Raw genomic sequence first — 20,913 nt, forward strand, 5'->3', positions numbered from 1 at the left:
TTAATCTTAGCAGCTTGATTCACCTGTTGGTTGTTTTGATGTCCTAAAGTGGCCCGATGTACTTTAACAACCAAGTTCTCTACCCGAGCAGCAATATCTTGCCATAATTCAGCAGCTCAGATGGGATTGCCTCTGTGCTGCCATTGCTGTAACCACCCCCACAGGGCATTTGGTACCATGCATGAGTCGGTGTAGAGATATAACGCTGGCCACTTTACTTGCTTAGTGATATCTAAGGCCAGTTGGATGCCTCTCACCTCTGTGAACTGACTTGATTCGCCTTCTCCTTCAGCAGCTTCTGCGACTTGTCATGTGGGGCTCCACACAGCTGCCTTCTACCTTCGAAGTTTCCCCACAATGCGACAGGATCCGTCGATAAACAGGGCATATTGCTTCTCATTATCTGGTTGTTTATTATATGTTTATTATATGGTGGGGCGTCTTCAGCACCTGTCACCTCTTCCTGTCGACATTCCAAAATCTTTGCCTTGTGGCCAATTTGTAATCACTTCCAGTATTCCTGGACAGCTGGGGCTCCCTATTCAAATCCATTGTGTGATCACTGTAACCCATTTACTCCACGTGGCATCAGTTACATGGTGTGTAGAGGGGCCCCTCCCTTTGAACATCCAGCCCATCACTGGCAGTCGGTGTGCCAGGAGGAGCTGTGCTTCAGTATCAATCAATTCCGAAGCAGCTCGAACCCCTTCATATGCTGCCAATATCTCTTTTTCAGTTGGACTATAGCGGGTTTCAGATCCTTGATATCCCCGACTCCAAAACCCCGGGGGTTGGCCTCGGGTCTCCCCTGGTGCTCACTGCTAGAGACCCAGGTAGAGCCATTCTCCCCGGCCATGGTGTAGAGCATATTTCTAATATGTTGCTCATGCCCAAATTGGCCCAAGGGCTACTGCATGAACTATTTCCTGATTAGTTTGTTCAAAGGCTTATGTTGCTCATGGCCCCATATAAAATCATTCTTTTTCCAGGTCACTTGATAGAGGGGGCTTACAATCTGACTGTAATTTGGAATGTGCATTCTTCAGAAACATGCAACGCCTAAGATAGCTTGTGTTTCTTTTGTACTAGTCGGTGGAGACATAGCTGCTATTTTGTTGATCACATCCATTGGGATGTGATGATGTCCATCTTGCCATTTTATTCCTAAAAAATGGATCTCCTGTGCAGCTCCCTTGACCTTATTTTGTTTTATGGCAAACCTGGCCTTCAGAAGGATGGGAATTATTTTCTTCCCTTTCTCAAAATTTCTTCTGCTGTGTTGCCCTATACAATGATATCATCAATGTATAGCAGGTGTTCCGGAGCTTCACCCTGTTCCAGTGCAGTCTGGATCAGCCCATGGCAAATGATGGGGCTGTGTTTCCACCCCTGGGGCAGCTGATTCCAGGTGTACTGGATGCCCCTCCAGGTGAAAGCAAACTGTGGCCTGCACTCTGCTGCTGAAGGGATGAAGAGGAACATGTTATTGATATCAGTTGTCGCATACCAGTTGGCTGCCTTTGACTCCTGTTCGTATTGAAGTTGTAGCATGTCTGGCACGGCAGTACTCAGCGGTGGCGTGTGTCCTGGTTTTGGCCAGGATATAGTTAACTTTCCTTGGGCTGAGAGGGAGCACAGCTGAAGGGCTGGGTCCTGATTGATCATTGGAGCATTCCATGTCATGTGATGTCAAAGCTCCGTATATAGGCGGGCACGTGCTCTCTCACGCATATTGTTTGTTTTGTTTTGTTTTCGGTTTCTGGATCGGCTGGGTGGAGTTTCTCTGGTGCTGGGAACGGGCTCTGTACCAGTCGCCATTCAGTGAGCCACTACTTCATTTTACCCATTTTGGACTACTATCATTACTGTTGTTTTTGCTAGAAATTTTTTTTTTATTTAACCTACAAATTTCTTCTTTTTTGTCCCTCCCCTATTTTACCGGGGGGGGGTGTGTAAACAACTGGCCATGTGGCGATTTTCTACTGGCTGAGTTCAAACCACAACAGCGTGACTTCATTCAGGCCACGATAGTCTACTGTCAGTCTTCATCTCCATTATGCTTTCTCACTGGCCATATGGGGCTGTTAAAGGTTGAGTGAGTCCTGTTGATCACCCCTTGGCACTCTAGTCGATGAATCAGCTTATGGTTAGGAATTACGGAGTCTTGGTTGGTCTGATATTGCTGCCGGTGCACCATTTTAGTAGTGATTCTGCTGACCCTCAGCAACCCCACAATAGAACAGTCCTAAGACAGACTGGGCAAGGTAGACAGCTGTTTCAGAATCACAGAATCATCTAGGTTGGATAGACCTTCAAGATCATCTAGTCCAAACATTAACCTAACACTGACCATTCTCAACTACACCATATCCCTCAGCGCTATATCAACCCGACTCTTAAACACCTCCAGGGATGGGGACTCCACCACTGCCCTGGGCAACCCATTCCAACGCCTAACAACCCATTCTGTAAAGAAATACTTCCTAATATCTAGTCTAAACCTTCCCTGGTGCAACCTGAGGCCATTACCTCTTGTCCTATCTCTTGTTACTTGGTTAAAGAGACTCATCCCCAGCTCTCTGCAACCTCCTTTCAGGTAGTTGTAGAGGGCAATGAAGCCTCCCCTCAGCCTCCTCTTCTCCAGCCTGCCGACCCTTCTTATATATGGGCATCACATTGGCCAATTTCCAATCTCTCGGGACCTCCCCGGTCAGCCAGGACTGCTGGTAAATGATGGAAAGCAGCTTGGCAAGCACCCCAGCCAGCTCCTTCAGCACCCTCGGGTGTATCCCCTCCGGTCCCATAGACTTGTGTGTCTATGTGATGCAGCAGGTCACTGACTATCTCCTCCTGGATTGCGGGGGGTCCTTCTCCCAGTCTCTGTCTTCTGGCTGAGGAGGCTGGATTCCCTCAGTACAACTAGTCTTGTTATTAAAGACTGAGGCAAAGAAGGCATTAAGCACCTCAGCCTTTTCCTCATCACTCGTTACCATGTTTTCTCCTGCATCTAGCAGGGGATGGAGACTCTCCCTGGTCTTTCTTTTGCTACTGACATACTTATAGAAACATTTCTTGTTATCCTTGATTGCTGAAGCCAGATTAATTTCCAGCTGGGCTTTAGACCTCCTGATTGCCACCCTGCATAGCCTCACAGCATCTTTGTAATCACTGTGAGTGGCTAGCCCCTTCTTCCAAAGGCCGTAAAGTCTCCTTTTCTCCCTGAGTTGCAGCCAAAGCTCCCTGTTTAGCCAGGGTGGTCTTCTCTGGTGCCAGCTTCTCTTACAGCACCTGGGGACAGCCTGCTCCTGTGCCATTAAGACTTCCTTCTTAAAGAGTGTCCAGCCTTCCTGGACCCCTATACCCTTCAGGACCATCTCCCAAGGGATTCTGTCAAGCAGGTGCCTAAACAAGTCAAAGTCAGCCCTTTGGAAGTCCAGGATGGCAGTTCTGCTGCCCCCTCTCCTGGCCTCTCTAAGAATGGAGAACTATTATTTCATCATCGCTGTGCCCTAGTCGGCCTCCGACCGCCACATCATCCACCAGTCCTTCTCTGTTCACAAAGAGGAGGTCCAGCAGGGCACCTTCTCTGGTCGGTTCACTCAGCAGCTGTGTTAGGAAGTTCTCTCCCACACATTCCAGGAATCTCCGGGACTGGTCCCGCTCTGCTGTGTTGTATTTCCAGCAGATGTCTGGGAAGTTGAAGTCTCCCACAAGAACAAGGGCAAGTGATCGTGAGATTTCTCCTAAGTGCCTACAGAATATTTCATCCACCTCTCTGTCCTGGGTGGGTGGCCTATAGTAGACTCCTACTACAACATCTGCCCTGTTGGCCCCTGATTCTAACGCAAAGACACTCCACCCTGTCTTCACTATACTTGTACTCAAAGCAATCATAACAGTCCCTAACATACAGCGCCACTCCACCACCTCTCCTTCCTTGTCTATCCCTTCTAAAGAGCTTGTAGCCATCAATTGGCGCACTCTAGTCATGGGAGACATCCCACCATGTTTCTGTGATAGCCACTACATCGTAATTTTCCTGTTTCATCATGGCTTCAAGCTCCTCCTGTTTGTTACCCATGCTGTGTGCATTGGTATACATGCACTTCAGATGGGCTGGTGTTTTGCCCCCTTCCCCCTTCAAATCTAGTTTAAATCTCTGTCAATGAGCTCAGCTAACTCCTGCCCCAAGATCCTCTTCCCCCTCTGGGACAGGTGCATTCCATCTAATGCCAAAAGGTCTGGTGCCCTGTATACCAACCCATTATTGAAAAATCCAAAGCCCTGACGGTAACACCAGTCTTGGAGCCACAAGTTCATCTGTTGAGTTCTCCGGTATTCTTCTTCATCCATCCCCCTAACTGAAGGGCTGGAGGAGAACACAATTTGTGCCCCCGACCCCTTAATCAGTTTCCCCAAGGACCTTAAATCTCTCTTCATTGCTTTAGGACTTCTCCTGGTAATGTCCTCACTACCTACCTGAAAAAACAGGAGAGGGTAGTAGTCCTTGGGTCTCACTAGAGCAGGGAGTTTTGCCTTGAGGTCCTTGACGCAGCCCCCAGGGAGGCAGCAGACTTCCCTTTGAAGCGGGTCCGGTCTGCATATGGGGCCTTCAACACCCCTCAGAATGGAGTCGCCCACTACAATGACTCTTCTGGCGTTCTTTTTAGAATTGGTTTTAATACCTCTTCTAGAATGACCTGGCCTTGGTGGACCTTGGTCTTCCTCCTTGTTTGTCTCATTTTCTTCCTCCTTCTCTTCTTCACTCAAAAGTTCCAGGGCCCCGAATCTATTGTGAAGGGACACCATGGAGGGTGAGGGAGGTCGGGAGAGGATTTTCCTGCCTCCCTGAGTGGGGACCTGTTTCCAGCCTCCCCCATCTCTTAGGTCCCCTCCTTCTTCCTGGTAGCAAGAGGGTGAGGGATTACCTACCTCGTTTGGAGCCTCCATTTGTTCCTGTTCCTTTAGGGGTGCTAGGGTGTCACTCCACCAATCAATTTCCCTTTCACACTCCCTAATACTTCTTAATCTCTTGACCTCTTCATTGAGTTCTGCTACCAGTCTGAGCAGGTCATCCAGTTGATTGCAGCGCACACAGGTGTTATCACTGGTGCCTTCCGACGGGACTGACAAGCTCAGGCACTCCCTGCAGCCTGGGACCTGGACCGCTGCATGTCTGTGTGGCAGCTCCGTCTGGGTCACCACATTCTTTCTGGTGGTGGTTTTGACCCGAGTGGAGACCATGGTTCCGTCTACTCGTGGAGGACGGTAACATGAAACTAGCTCAGATAAGATCTAGACCCCGGAGATGGACTGCGCCCTGTCCGCTCGCCCTGCCTGCGCGAACTGCCGCGCAAACTGACACGCCTCACCCTTTTTAGTTTATTCCTCTAGATGCAATGCTCAGCTGGAGGCAGAGCACCAAAGCAACTTTTACTAGAGGAAGTGCTTACTGCCTCTAATTTCTCATTTGCCTGCTATTACATGAGTAAAAACTGAAGCCATGACTCTGACAAAGGGGAGACAGAAGTTAAGCTATTCTTACATTATGTCTTATGGCACACTAATCAGGGTATCCTTAGGATTTAATCTGGCATCCTGTCTTAATATCATACTACATCTCTGCAGCTCTCACACTAAAACCATGCAGAGTGAAAGTTATCTGAATATACAGGCTCCAGTAAGGATATGGCTGTGACTAAACCTGATCAAATTCAAGGCATTATTCTGCACAACACAGTGAAGTATGTTACTAGAAAAATGGGTATAAGTTCTTATGGCAAGGCAGCACAAACTCTGTAAGTTAGCTGTTTATTACACTCTACTAATGCTCTTTGACCATTAATTCTTGTTTTGAATGATTAAACCTTAAATTTGACCTATCATGTTTAAATGCATGTATAGACAGAAGTCACCATGTGGAATGTTACAGATATTGTGTCCTGGTTTAACCAGGATAGGGTTAAGTTTCCCCAGCAGAGGGGGGGAGCTCTAGCCGGGTTATTCAGATACCATGCGGACGTCACATCCTGGCAGGTCACATTTTTCCTGGCGCGGGAGCGCGGTGCACTCGTGGTTTTGTACATCGTGCTTCCCACTGCTGTATTTGGTAGCTATTTTGCTCTGTTCATTGCTATCACTATTACTGTTATTGTTATTGTTGTGGTTTGTTGTGTTGCTGTCGCACTGTTGTATTAAACCTTTCCTTATTTCAGTCTTGGGGCTTTGTATTTCACTCCCTTTGTGGGGGAGGGGTAGTGGCCGCGTGGTCTCAGACCCCGGCAGGGGCTAAACCACCACATATTGTTACAGTGAAATGTAGTAAGGTTATTTATGAATGTTTGGAGTGATATCAGTGCTGGTCTAACAATCTGCTATAGATCCTCCAAGTAAAAACAAACAACATTGGACTCTGCCTTTTGACTCCTATGAAAATATCGTATGGTGTATGAAATAATCTATGGACAGTTAACTTCTACATGTATGTCAAACGTTGTTTTTTTAAATTAATCTCAATCAGATGGTTTCTTTACCTGCCTTTCAGAAAAGACGACGGCAGATTGACCGAAGCATGATTGGAGAGCCAACAAACTTTGTTCACACAACTCATGTAGGATCAGGAGACCTATTCAGTGGAATGAACTCGGTAAGCATGAAGAATATTTCATCTTTGATGCAATATGGGAACATGACTATTGTGGCTGAAGCAATTAGTTGAAGGAGTGTTTCTCAACTGAGTTATAAGAGTTTCTGTAAAGCTGAAAAACAACCTGCTAGTGTCTTAATTCCAAGCCTTAACCAGCTGCATTCAAGATTATGGAATATCATATTAAAAATTCCCATGTTTATTGACAATAAAAGTACATTTTTTATAAAATGTACAAGGAATATGTAGACTATTTCTTAAATTTATTCTGATAACATGTATGAACTAAAATAGAGGTATATTTTAAAATATACTAGAGTATTTCAGAAAAAATAATTTTAAAGTATCTTATAATTCCAATTAGATTTCCTATTTTTTTTAAAATGTTGTCTATATAAAACTCTGTAACTTTCCTTAGTTTATGGTTCACATTCTTATTGTGTGTACTTATTGAGGTTTTCACTATTTGCGATGTGAATTATTTCTGGAGCGAGCAACACTGATGTCACAAATGGGGTTTTGTGGCTTCCTGTAGATGATAAGAACTATAAGTATTTTTATATCTTTGAAAGTGAAAACCAGAGGCTAAGAGTGGTTGGTTAGCCTTTGCCAAAAGCCAAACTCCCATCTAGCCACTCACTCACTACCCCTCCTCAGTGGGACAGGGGGAGAAAATAGGATAAGAAAGCTCGTGGGTCAACATAAAGATGGGATATCACTTACCAATTACTGTCATGGGTAAAACACACTCAACTTGGTGAAAATTAATTTAATTTATTGCCAATTAAAATAGATTCAGATAGTGAGAAACAAAGAAGACAAACATTAAACCAACAAGTTTTCTCCCCCCTTTCCCAGGCTCAATTTCACTCCTCCTTGACGTGCCCCAGCAAGCTCTGTGTGTGTGTGTTAGGGGGGTTACGGTCAGTGCATAGTGGTTTGTCTCTGCTGCTCCTTCCTTTTCACAGAATCATAGAGTGTTTTGGGTTGGAAGGAACCTTCAGAGTTCATCTAGACCAATCCCCCTGCCATGGGCAGGGACATCTTTCACTAGACCAGGTTGCTCAAAACCCGGTCCAACCTGACCTTGAACACTTCCAATGATGGGGCATCCACAACTTCTCTGGGCAACCTGTTCCAGTGTCTCACCACCCTTATTGTAAATTTTTTTTCCCTATGTTTAATCTAAATCTACTCTCTTTCAATTTAAAACCAATGCCCCTTGTCCTGTCACTACAGGCTTTGGTAATAAGTCTCTCTTCATCTTTCTTACAAGCCCCCTTTATATATTGAAAAGCCATATTAATGTCTCCCAGGAGCCTTCTCTTCTCCAGGCTGAACAACCCCAGCTTTCTCAGCCTTTCTTCAGAGGAGAGGTGTTTCAGCCCTCTGACCATTTTTGTGGCCCTCCTCTGGACCTGCTCTAACAGGTCCATGTCCTTCTTGTACTGGGGACCCCAGAGCTGGATATAGTACTCCAGGTGGAGTCTCACAAGAGCAGAGTAGAGGGGAAGACCTTCTCTGCAGAGCTTCTCTCAATCCATTTATCCCCCAGTCTGTACTGATATTGGGGATTGCCCTGACCCAAATGCAGGACCTTGTACTTGGCCTTGTGGAACTTCATGAGGTTTGCACAGGCCCACTTCTCCAGTCTGTCAAAGTCCCTCTGGATGGCATCCCTTTCCTCTAGCATATCAACTGCACCACTCAGCTTGGTGTCGTCCGCAAACTTGCTGAGGACACTATGTCATTAATGAAGGTATTAAACAGTACCAGTTCCAATACGGACCCCTGAGGGACACCACTCATTACTGGTTTCCATTTGGACAGTGAGCCATTGACTGTAACTCTTTGCATGTGGCCATCCAGCCAATTCCTTATGCATCTAATATTCCATCCATCAAATTCATCTCTCTCCAATTTAGAGGCAAGAATTTTGTGGGGGACTGTGTCAAAGACCTTACAGAAGTCCAGGTAGAGGGCATCAGTTGCTCTTCCCTTGTCCACAGATGCAGTCACTCCATCGTAGAAAGCCACTAGATTAGTCAGGCATGATTTGCCTTTGGTGAAACCATGTTGGCTGTCCCTAATCACTTCGCTGTCTTCCATATGCTTCAACATAGCTTCTAGGAGGATCTGCTCCATGATCTTACCAGGCACGGAAGTGAGGCTGACTGGTCGGTCATTCCCAGGATTGCCTTTTTAAAAACAAGTGTGATATTCCCTTTTCTCCAGTCACTGGGGACTTTGATTGACTGGCATGACTTTTCAAATATTATGGGGAGTAGCTTATCAACTACATCTGTCAGTTCCCTCAGGACCCTGGGTCCCATGGACTTGTGTATGTTCAGGTTCCTCAGGTGGTCTCGAACGGGATCGTTTCCTACGATGGGAGGGACTTTGTTCCCCCAGTCCCTGCCTTGGGGTTCAGGGACTCGAGAGATGTGGGAACAATGATTGCTGGTGAAAAGGGAGGAAAAAAATCGTCGAGTACCTCAGCCTTCTCCATGTTGGTTGTCACTAGATCTCCTGTCTTATTTATCGGACGGGGGTGGGGGTGGTGTACTTTTTCTTTAGTCTTCCTTTTCTGACCAACGCACCGGTAGAAGCCCTTCTTCCGATTCTTCACATCCCTTGCCAAATTCAGCTCCAGCTGTGCCTTAGCTTTCCTGATCCCATCCCTACACACCCGGGCAGCATCCCCGTATTCTTCCCAGGATGCGTGTCCCTGCTTCCACCGCCTATGCGTTGCCTTCTTGCGCTTCAGCTCGACCGGAAGGTCCTTGCTCAGCCGTGCTGGTCTCCTGCCCTCCTTGCCCGATTTCTTACGCACGGGAATCGAGAGCTCTCGTGCTCTAAGAAAAACGTCCTTAAAGAGCTGCCGGCTCCCGCCGGCTCCTTCTGCACAGTGGCTTCCAACTCCTCCTGTTTGTTACCCGTGCTGCGTGCGTCGGCGTAGAGGCGCTTCAGCTGGGCTGCCGACCGTGTCACCTTTTCGGAGGATCAAGTCTCGGTTCCTTTGCGGCAGGCATCTCTCAGGTGTTCCCCTGTTGCTTCCTAACGCATCAGCAGCCCCTGGGTCTTCTCCGTTGCTCAAAACTCCATGCCCTTACCCTGCTGAGTCTAGTTTAAAGCTCTGTTCCGGCATGAGTTCTCCACAGGCTGCAGCCCTTCAGGAATATCCTTCTGTTTGGTGTGGGTCCTTCACAGGCCACAGGGAGTATCTGCTCTGGTGCCTGGAGCACCTCCTCTTTCTCTGACCTTGGTGTTCCCTCTGTTGTTTCTCACTCTTTTTGTTCCCTCCTCCTGTTTCTCCAGCGGTTTTGCCCTTTCTTAAATGTTTTTAGAGGCATCACCAACTTTGCTCATGGGCTCACTTTTGGCCTGCAGTGGGGCTGTTTGTGGAGCCTGCTGGAACTGGCTCTATCTGGCACAAGGCAGACTCCCACCCTGCAGGGGTGGCCTCTTCTCACAGATGCCACCCCTGCAGCCCCCCCTGGCTACCAAAAGCTTGCCACATATATGCAATACACTAAGATAGATACTGAAAGTGACCTTATGAGAATAGATTTATTTTGTATGACTTCATATTTTCTGTGAAATATCAATATATTTTTAAGGTCAGTAATATGTGATCTAAGAAAAGGGTGGCATATAGATAACGTTGAAAAATACTTCTTGACCTTAATAACCCCCTTTAAAGGAAAAGAAATTGTTTTTCCATGGCAAATTTTAACAAAGGGGAAGACAGAGTTCTGTCAGGGGTATTAGAATAAAGAACAGAGCTGTAAAGAAAAAAGTCAGTTTTTAATGTAGGCAAGTGAGATCATTTGTTGCTTTCTATAAGCTAGTTTGATTTTTTACATCTTACTGTGATCAGAAAAAATCTTTCATAACTCAGTAGTCATTGGGGAAGGGCAAATCTGGGAAATCTGACATGGCAAACAAAATACCAGGTTTTCCCTGAAGTAACATTATGAATTGGAAGTAATTTGTACTAAAATATCTGTAAGGAAGTTAAATAGACAAGCACAGTTTCAGCTTGATAAAATTAAATTAAAGCTAATTATCTATTTAATGCAATATATTACATTAATATTTAAAACTATGTGTAAATTGAAATAATGAAACGAGTCAGTGAAGTTCTTAATAAAATGTTAAAAATGCATGGCTTTTTGCTTTTTAGATGTTTGCTGCCCTTCCTGTGAGAACCTTTCTCATCTCACAGCTGAGCAGTCTCATGGGAGGCTTGTGTTGGTTGCCTGAAGCTTTACTCTTTCACCTCAGACTTTTTCCCCTACTTGCCCTCACCTTTGCCTTGCATAATACCCAACTCATCTGCAGATGGTAGATAATAATTATTGTCTCTCTACATGGACTTTTTCTTTCATTTTAACACTCATAACTGGTTGTATCTCTTACTCTTTTTTCTGTTGGATAATGTGCTGCATCAGTGGCTAGAGTGTTTTTTCTGATCCCAGATAAGAAGAGACAGTATGCAAAAAATTGTCCTTTTCTCTCTCTTCTTAGAATCACAAATCTCTACTTTTTCACATTTGCTTATTTTCCCGCCTCTTCCTTGGTTACAAACTGTGGTAATATTTCATCCAGTCTCTGTTAATTCTTAACAGTGTAAATTCCAAGATCACAGTCTTCATGTGTTTTTCTGCTGCTTAACTTCCTTTATAGTATGGACGTTATATTACTTTGTGAACTTACTTCTGCCTTCTCTCTTCTTAATACCTTAGGAAGACCTTCTGCAATTTCATTAGCTTGGGAATAAATTTGGTATCTGCTCTGCACCTTTTTCATCAGCATTGTTCTTTATGATATATCCTCATGCTTCTGAGTACAGTAGTTTTCTGAGTACAGTAGTTTTCTGACTACTGAAATATTTTGGTTTTGTTTGCCTTCTCTGTAGAGAATCTTGCTATTTTGTCAAAGGTAAAATTATACAGTAGGAACCCTCTGAGCGCTGTTCCCTTCTCATTCCCATCACCTTCTTTCTGTTTTATCTTTGTATTCCATGGTGAAGTCTCTCACTTTTCTTCTTCTGCTTCATAATCCTAAATTTATCCTTTGATTTCATGTATTCCATTATTTTCTTAAGTTTTTATCTTATTTACTTAGTTTTGTCTTGTTTACTCTCTCAAGGACCATCTTATTTCCTGATTTTAAAGGGAAGGGAAGAAAGTAATTAGCTAGATATGTAACACAACAGTTTGTATGATTTTTAATTGATGTGATCCCTTCCAAAATTCTTGAATCCTTATCCTATCTAAATTAGACATAAAACAGAAAAGAACCTTTCTTATTATGTATCATCATAGGGAAGGCAATGGTATCTTTGAAGAAAAAAACAAAAAAGCATTTCATTGTGCTTGTTCTTGTAGTTTAGACTGCCTAAAAAGGAGGGTGCTTCATAAAGTGTGCCACCTTGTCAGCCCACAATTCTGTTAGACCTGCTTTTTGGTCAGTGTTTTTGACACTGTATGTATACTACATAAATTTTCATATAGAAGATGGCCACTGAACTGCTAATGCAGTCAAGTTTACATTTGCTGGAATTTCTTTATTTTAGGTGCAACAACCTCCGTATTTTAGACTGATACTTCTTTACTTGCTAACACAAACATGCATATGGGGCAGCAGGTGAACCCCCTCCTTGCCCACCTCACCTTCCCAGGTGCCTCTGTACAACAGATATGAGGCTCTGGATGTGGAAGGCCAGTCAATGGATGATGTGGATCATGGTCCATCTACACCAGACATGACGCCAAGGCCTACCCCCCCCCGTATCACAACCATCTCCATGAGGAAAACAAGACAGGTTATAGTTGCAGGTGACTCCCTTCTGAGGGGAACAGAGGGTCCAATATGCTGGACAGACCCTCCTCTTAGGGAAGTCTGCTGCCTCCCTGGGGCCCAGGTTAAGGTCATCACTAGGAAACTTCCAAGCCTGGTACGGCCCTTGGACTATTACCCATTATTGCTTTTCCATGTGGGTGGCAATGAAGCCACAATGTGTAGTCCAAGGGCAAATAAAAGAGACTTCAGGGCCTTGGGATGGTTGATAAGGGAACCCAGAGCACAGATTATTTTTTCCTCTATCCTTCCAGTTGCGGAAGAAACAGATGGAACCAGTCTATTAATACATGTCTCTGTGTCACCGCCACAATTTCGGGTTTTTCGATAATGGGATGGACTACATGGCACCAGGCCTGCTGGTGTCAGATGGGATTCACCTTTCTCAAAGGGGGAAGAGGGTCCTTGCTCATGAGCTAGTGGGGCTCATTGACAGAGCTTTAAACTAGACTTGAAGGGGGAGGGGGATAATATCAGGCTGATCAAGGGGATCCTATTGACAAAGCCTTCTTACTCCAGCTCATAGGCTCTTGTCCTGCTGGGGGACTTCAACCATCCCAACATCTCCTGGAAAAGTAGCACAGAGAGCTGTAGACAATCCAGGAGACTCCTGCAATGCATCGAGGATAACTTCTTAGGCCAGGTAATAGCCCTACCAGAGGGGATGCATTACTGAACGTGTTGGTCACCAACACAAGTGGTGACGTCAGGATTAGCGGCAGCCTGGGATGCAGTGATCACTCACTGGTGGAGTTTGCAGTCCTGAGGGATATGGGACAGACAAAGAATAAAGTCAGGACCCTGAATTTTAGGAAAGTAAACTTCCAGCTGTTCAAGAAGTTAGTCAATGGGATCCCCTGGGAAACTGACCTCAGGGACAAGGGAGAAGAACAGAGCTGGCAGATCTTTAAGGATGCTTTCCAGAGAGCAAGAGCTCTTGATCCCCAGGTGTAAGGAATCAGGAAAGGAAGGCAAGAGACCAGCATTGATGAGTCGAGACCTGCTGGTCAAAGTAAAGTGTAAGAAGGAAACGCACAGGCAGTGGAAGCAGGGACAGGTATCCTGGGAAAAGTATAGGGACGTTGCCCGATGGTGTAGGGATGGGGTCAGGAAGGCCAAGGCACGGCTGGAGCTGAACTTGGCAAGGGATGCAAAGAGTAATGAGGGCTTCTATAGGTATGTCAGCCAGAAAAGGAAGGTCAGAGAAAGCATACCCCCCCCGATGAACATGACTGGCAAACTGGTAACAACAGAAGAGAAGAAGGCTGAGGTACTCAACAACCCTTTTGCCTCAGTCTTCACCGGCAATCTCTCTTCCCACATCTCTTGAGTCGATGGATTGCAAGACGGGGACTGGGGGAGCAAAGTCCCTTCCACTGTAAGGGAAATCAGGTTCGATACCACCTGAGGAACCTGAACATACATAAGTCTATGGGGCCTGATGAGATGCATTCCAGATCCTGACGGAATTGACTGATGTAATTGCCAAGCCACTCTCCATGATATTTGAAAAGTCACAGAATCACAGAATCATCAAGGTTGGAAAAGACCTTGAAGATCATCTAGTTCAACCATTAACCTAAAAATGACAGTTCCCAACTACACCATATCCCGAAGCGCTATATCAACCTGACTCTTAAACACCTCCAGGACTCCACCACCTCCCTGGGCAGCCCATTCCAATGCCTAACAACCCCTTCTGTAAAGAAATACTTCCTAATATCCAGTCTAAACCTTCCCTGGTGCAACCTGAGGCCATTCCCTCTTGTCCTATCTCTTGTTACTTGGTTAAAGAGACTCATCCCCAGCTCTCTGCAACCTCCTTTCAGGTAGATGTAGAGGGCGATGAGGTCTCCCCTCAGCCTCCTCTTCTCCAGACTAAACAACCCCAGTTGCCTCAGCCGCTCCTCGTACGACATGTGCTCCAGACCCTTCACCAGCTTCGTTGCCCTTCTCTGGACACGCTTGAGTCATTCAATGTCCTTTTTGTAGTGAGGGGCCCAAAACTGAACACAGGAATCGAGGTGCACCCTCAGCAGTGCTGAGTACAGGGGTAAGATCACTTCCCTGTCCCTGCTGGCCACGCTATTTCTGATACAAGCAAGGATGCCATTGGCCTTCTTGGGCACCTGGGGACACTGCTGGCTCATGTTCAGCTGGCTATCAGTCAACACCCCCAGGTCCCTCTCTGACTGGCAGCTCTCCAGCCACTCCTCCCCAAGCCTGTAGCGCTGCTGGGGGTTGTTGTGGCCCAAGTGCAGCACCCGGCATTTGGCCTTATTGAAACTCCTCCAGTTGGCCTTAGCCCATCGCTCCAGCCTGTCCAGATCGCTCTGTAGAGCCTCCCTACTCTCGAGCAGATCAAGACTCCCACCCAACTTGGTGTCATCTGCAAACTTACTGAGGGTTCACTCAATCCCCTCGTCTAGATCATCAATAAAGATGTTAAACAGGAGTGGCCCCAAACCCGAGCCCTGGGGGACACCACTCGTGACCGGCCACCAACCGGATTTAATTCCATTCACCACCACTCTTTGGGCCCGGCCATCCAGACAGTTTTTTACCCAGCGAATCGTGTGCCCATCCAAGCCACGAGCAGCCAGTTTCTCCAGGAAAATGCTGTGGGAAATGGTGTCAAAAGCCTTACTAAAGTCAAGGTGGACAACATCCACAGCCTTTCCCTCATCCAATAAGCAGGTTGCCCTGTCATAGAAGGAGATCAGGTTTGTCAAGCAGGACCTGCCTTTCATGAACCCATGCTGACTTGGCCTGATCATCTGGTTGTCCCGCATGTGTTGTGTGATGGCACTAAGGATGATCTGCTCCATCAGCTTCCCGGGCACCGACATCAAGCTGACAGGCCTGTAATTTCCCAGATCAGCCTGCCGACCCTTCTTATATATGGGCATCACATTGGCCAATTTCCAATCTCTCGGGACCTCCCCGGTCAGCCAGGACTGCTGGTAAATGATGGAAAGCAGCTTGGCAAGCACCCCAGCCAGCTCCTTCAGCACCCTCGGGTGTATCCCCTCCGGTCCCATAGACTTGTGTGTCTATGTGATGCAGCAGGTCACTGACTATCTCCTCCTGGATTGCGGGGGGTCCTTCTCCCAGTCTCTGTCTTCTGGCTGAGGAGGCTGGATTCCCTCAGTACAACTAGTCTTGTTATTAAAGACTGAGGCAAAGAAGGCATTAAGCACCTCAGCCTTTTCCTCATCACTCGTTACCATGTTTTCTCCTGCATCTAGCAGGGGATGGAGACTCTCCCTGGTCTTTCTTTTGCTACTGACATACTTATAGAAACATTTCTTGTTATCCTTGATTGCTGAAGCCAGATTAATTTCCAGCTGGGCTTTAGACCTCCTGATTGCCACCCTGCATAGCCTCACAGCATCTTTGTAATCACTGTGAGTGGCTAGCCCCTTCTTCCAAAGGCCGTAAAGTCTCCTTTTCTCCCTGAGTTGCAGCCAAAGCTCCCTGTTTAGCCAGGGTGGTCTTCTCTGGTGCCAGCTTCTCTTACAGCACCTGGGGACAGCCTGCTCCTGTGCCATTAAGACTTCCTTCTTAAAGAGTGTCCAGCCTTCCTGGACCCCTATACCCTTCAGGACCATCTCCCAAGGGATTCTGTCAAGCAGGTGCCTAAACAAGTCAAAGTCAGCCCTTTGGAAGTCCAGGATGGCAGTTCTGCTGCCCCCTCTCCTGGCCTCTCTAAGAATGGAGAACTATTATTTCATCATCGCTGTGCCCTAGTCGGCCTCCGACCGCCACATCATCCACCAGTCCTTCTCTGTTCACAAAGAGGAGGTCCAGCAGGGCACCTTCTCTGGTCGGTTCACTCAGCAGCTGTGTTAGGAAGTTCTCTCCCACACATTCCAGGAATCTCCGGGACTGGTCCCGCTCTGCTGTGTTGTATTTCCAGCAGATGTCTGGGAAGTTGAAGTCTCCCACAAGAACAAGGGCAAGTGATCGTGAGATTTCTCCTAAGTGCCTACAGAATATTTCATCCACCTCTCTGTCCTGGGTGGGTGGCCTATAGTAGACTCCTACTACAACATCTGCCCTGTTGGCCCCTGATTCTAACGCAAAGACACTCCACCCTGTCTTCACTATACTTGTACTCAAAGCAATCATAACAGTCCCTAACATACAGCGCCACCCCACCACCTCTCCTTCCTTGTCTATCCCTTCTAAAGAGCTTGTAGCCATCAATTGGCGCACTCTAGTCATGGGAGACATCCCACCATGTTTCTGTGATAGCCACTACATCGTAATTTTCCTGTTTCATCATGGCTTCAAGCTCCTCCTGTTTGTTACCCATGCTGTGTGCATTGGTATACATGCACTTCAGATGGGCTGATGTCCCCAGCACCTTTTTGCATTTAGAGGTCCTAAGTCCGGCCTGACCTTTCACAGGTGTTACCATGGTTACTGATCCATCAATATCCCGTGCATCTTTGTTGTGCTACATGTCTCCATCCCTTGCCTCCACTGAGATGGCAGGGTGAGGGTCATTGCTGGCACAGCAGCCCACAAACTCTGGTAGTCTTCCCTGGGGCTTATGACTGGGAGTTCCAGTTTTGCCCCCTTCCCCCTTCAAATCTAGTTTAAAGCTCTCTCAATGAGCCCAGCTAACTCCTGCCCCAATATCCTTTTCCCCCTCTGGGACAGGTGCATCCCATCTGATGCCAAAAGGTCTGGCGTCCTGTATACTAACCTGTGACTGAAAAATCCAAAGCCCTGCCGGTAACACCAGTCTTGGAGCCACAAGTTCATCTGTTCAGTTCTCCTGTAATCTTCTTCATCCATCCCCACAACTGAAGGGATGGAGGAGAACACTATTTCTGCCCCCAACCCCTTAACCAGTTACCCCAAGGCCCTGAAATCTCTCTTCATTGATTTAGGACTTCTCCTGGTAATGTCGTCACTACCCAGCTGAAAAATCAAGAGAGGGTAGTAGTCCTTAGGTCTCACTAGAGTGGGGAGTTTTGCCGTGAGGTCCTTTACCCGGGCCCCAGGAAGGCAGCAGACTTCCCTATGAAGTGGGTCTGGTCTGCATATTGGGCCTTCGGCACCCCTCAGAATGGAGTCACCCACTACAATGACCCTTCTGGGGTTCTTTTTAGAATTGGTTTTAATACCTGGTCTAGAGCAACCCGGCCTTGGTGGACCTTCATCTTCCTCCTTGTTTGACTCATTTTCTTCATCCTTCTCTACTTCATTAAAAAGTTCCAGGGCCCCGTATCTGTTGTGAAGGGACACCATGGAAGGTGAGGGAGGTCGGGAGGGGATTTTCCTGCCTCCCTGAGCAGGGACCTGTTTCCAGCCTCCCTCATCTCTTAGGTCCCCTGTAGGAGAGACATCGGCCTGTCAGCGCAGCCCCTGAGAAGCAGTAGGGCTTTGATGAGAAACAGGCCTTTGATGAAATACAGGCCTTGGATGAAAGATAAGAAACTGCTGGGTTGTGTCAAGGTGGCAGGGAAAAACAACGGACAGCTGCAACACTGAACTGTGGAAAAGTACTGAACTGCGAGAAGTTACCGCCGCGTGAACAGCGCGTGAACAAGAAGTTGATTGGTCTGCACAGCGCGTGTTAGAGTGGCCTTATGCTGATAGGAGAAAAGGTTGATAGCTGTCTAATTGCTGATTTACTAATGATGACGTAAGAGCTTTAACGAGAGCATAAGTATGTACTATTGTAAGAATAAACGGCCCCTGCCCTGGAGAAAAAAAAAGAGAACACTCTGACTCATTATTTCAGCCGCTACAGTCCCCTCCTTCTGCCTGGTAGCAAGAGGGTGAGGGATCGCCTGCCTCTTTTGGAACCTCCATTTGCTTCAGGGGTGCTAAGGTGCTACTCCACGAATCAATTTCCCTTTCACACTCCCTAACACTTCTTAATCTTTCAACCTCTTCTTTGAGTTCCACCACCAGGCCATCCAGTTGATCGCAGCGCATGCAGGTGTTGTCACTGCTGCCCTCTGACAGGATTGACGGGCTCAGGCACTCCCTGCAGCCTGGGACCTGGACCTCTGCATGTTTTCATGTCAGCTCTGTCTGGGTCGCCACATTCTTTCTTTTGACCCAAGTAGAGACCATAGCTCAGCCTACTCGTGGAGGATGATGAGATGACTATTAGCTAAGATAAGCTCTAGAGCCAGGAGAGGGACTGTGCCCTGTCTGCATGCCTTACCTGCACGCCCTGCTTGCGTGAACTGCCGCGCAAACTGCCGCGCCGCACCCTTCTGATGCACCACACCCCGTTTGCTCATCCTGTTTGCCACGCTCCTCCGTCTCCAAGGCAGCTATACCAAAGGCCCACCAGTACCCTTTTGGGTCCTTGAAATACCCTCTCCTGAGGTAGTCTATGCCAAGGATGCATGGAGCTTTTAGGCCAGTCACAATGGGGTGCTTTTGCCACTCATTCCCAGTTAGGCTCACCTCAGCCTCCAATACAGCCAGCTGTTGTGATCCCCCCGTCACTCCAGAAATGCAAGTGGGTTCTGCCCCTTTATAGCTTGATGGCATTAGGGTACACTGTGCACTGGTGTCTACTACAGCCTTGTACTCCTGAGGGTCAGATGTGCCAGGTCATCGAATCCACACGGTCTAACAAACCCGGTTGGTCCCTTTCCTCCACCTGGCTGGAGGCAGTGCCCCTCTAATCCTGGTCATAGTAATTGTTACTCACTTCTTGTAAACATGATTCAGAAGTCCCTTCAAGAGGATCAGAAGTGAGATCAGCCCTTCTACTCTCTCTGGGGAATTGCCCATTGAAAAACTTGATCAGCATTTTTCCAGGAAGAATCCCCTTTCGTGATTGCTTTTCCTCGCAACTCACGTGCCCACTCTTCTAGGAACGAGGTAGGTTTTCCATCCTATTTTCTCATGTCTTCTCCATTGTCATGCAGGCAAAACCACAGCTACCCCCATGGTGAGTACCTTCTATCTTCTCTCCCTTGAGCAAGGGCACGCTTTCTCCTAATAGCCGAGGTATGGGCCCGTGTAGGTGGGGAGTAGGACGTATCCTCTTTGAATTTCTGGAACTCTCGGGATAGATTCTCGGCTAGTATGTCTGGCAATCTCTCCACAGCCGTGAAAAAGGAGGAAGAGAGACTTTCTTTGTATTGCTGGAGTCGGCGAGCCGTTTCATCCACCACTGGTGCCTCTTCATCTTTCCAGTCCATTACTGCCAATGCGTTGGTGCGTGACAATGGATGACAACTAGTTCAGATGAGCTCTAGACCCAGGAGAGGGACTGTGCCCTGTCTGCTTACCCTGCCTGCATGAACTGCCACGCAAACTGCCGCACCACACTCTTCTGATGCGCCATGCCCTGTTTGCCCATCCTGTTCGCCGTGCTCCTGGTCGCTCGCTCTCCCTGGGGGCTGCTCTTGTACGTGAGGGGCGTTGGGCATTGTCACTCCAGGCTCTACCCACTCTGAGTCCCCGCTGCCCTCGTTCCAAGCTCACTCTTCCTGCTCAGGGGGGAGGCGGCTTGAGGCTCTCCCTCTTCCCTGGGCCTCTACCTTCTCATCCCTTGGTTTTGCCGTGGGTTTTTTGATGCTTTCAGAAGGGTCCCCCACCTCTATCCTCCTCTTTGGAGCCCCTCTTCTCAGCAACAAGTCATGACAGTCAGGTGAAGTCCCTGGTGACTGGAAAAAGGGAAACATTGCACCCATTTTTAAAAAGGGTAGAAAGGAGGACTCTGGGAACTACCAACCTGTCAGCCTCACCTCTGTGCCTGGGAAGATCATGAAACAGATCCTCCTAGAAGGTATGCTAAGGCACATGGAGGACAGGGAGGGGATTCGAGACAGCCAGCATGGATTCACCAAGGGCAAGTCTTCCCTGACCAACCTAGTGGCCTTCTATGATGGAGTGACTACATCAGTGGACAAGGGAAGAGATATGGATGTCATCTATCTGGACTTCTGTAAAGCCTTTGACATGGTCCCCCACAACATCCTTCTCTTTAAATTGGAGAGATATGGATTTGATGGATAGACTGTTCAGTGGATGAGGAATTGGTTGGATGGTTGCATCCAGAGGGTAGTGGTCAACAGCTCAATTTCTGGATAGAGAACAGTGATGAGTGGTGTCCCTCAGGGGTCTGTATTGGGATCAGTACTGTTTAATATCTTCATCAATGACATAGATAGTGGGATTGAGTGCACCCTCAGCAAGTTTGCAGATGACACCAAGCTGAGTGGTGCAGTTGACACACGAGAGGGATGGGATGCCATCCAGAGGGACCTTGAGACGCTCAAGAAGTGAGCCTGTGCAAATCTCATGAGGTTCAACAAGGCCAAGTGCAAGGGTCTTGCACCTGAGTCGGGGCAACCCCTGGTATCAATACAGGCTGTGGATGAAGGGACTGAGAGCAGCCCTGCAGAGGACTCGGG

At 47.4% G+C, this 20,913-nt stretch overlaps 1 protein-coding gene across 4 annotated transcripts in view; it reads left to right on the plus strand.

Annotated features, from left to right (window-relative positions):
* The window catches only part of LOC141917778 (CDC42 small effector protein 2-like), a 134,527-nt gene that overhangs the window by 103,794 nt on the left and 9,820 nt on the right, over positions 1 to 20,913 (plus strand). For all 4 annotated transcript variants that reach the window (XM_074811286.1, XM_074811283.1, XM_074811285.1 and 1 more), the window contains exon 3: positions 6,545 to 6,646. In XM_074811286.1, coding sequence (XP_074667387.1) covers positions 6,545 to 6,646 — 102 coding nt within the window. The remainder of the gene's footprint in view (positions 1 to 6,544; positions 6,647 to 20,913) is intronic.

The sequence above is a fragment of the Strix aluco genome, chromosome W (genome assembly GCF_031877795.1).
Source record: "Strix aluco isolate bStrAlu1 chromosome W, bStrAlu1.hap1, whole genome shotgun sequence".
NCBI lineage: Eukaryota > Metazoa > Chordata > Aves > Strigiformes > Strigidae > Strix > Strix aluco.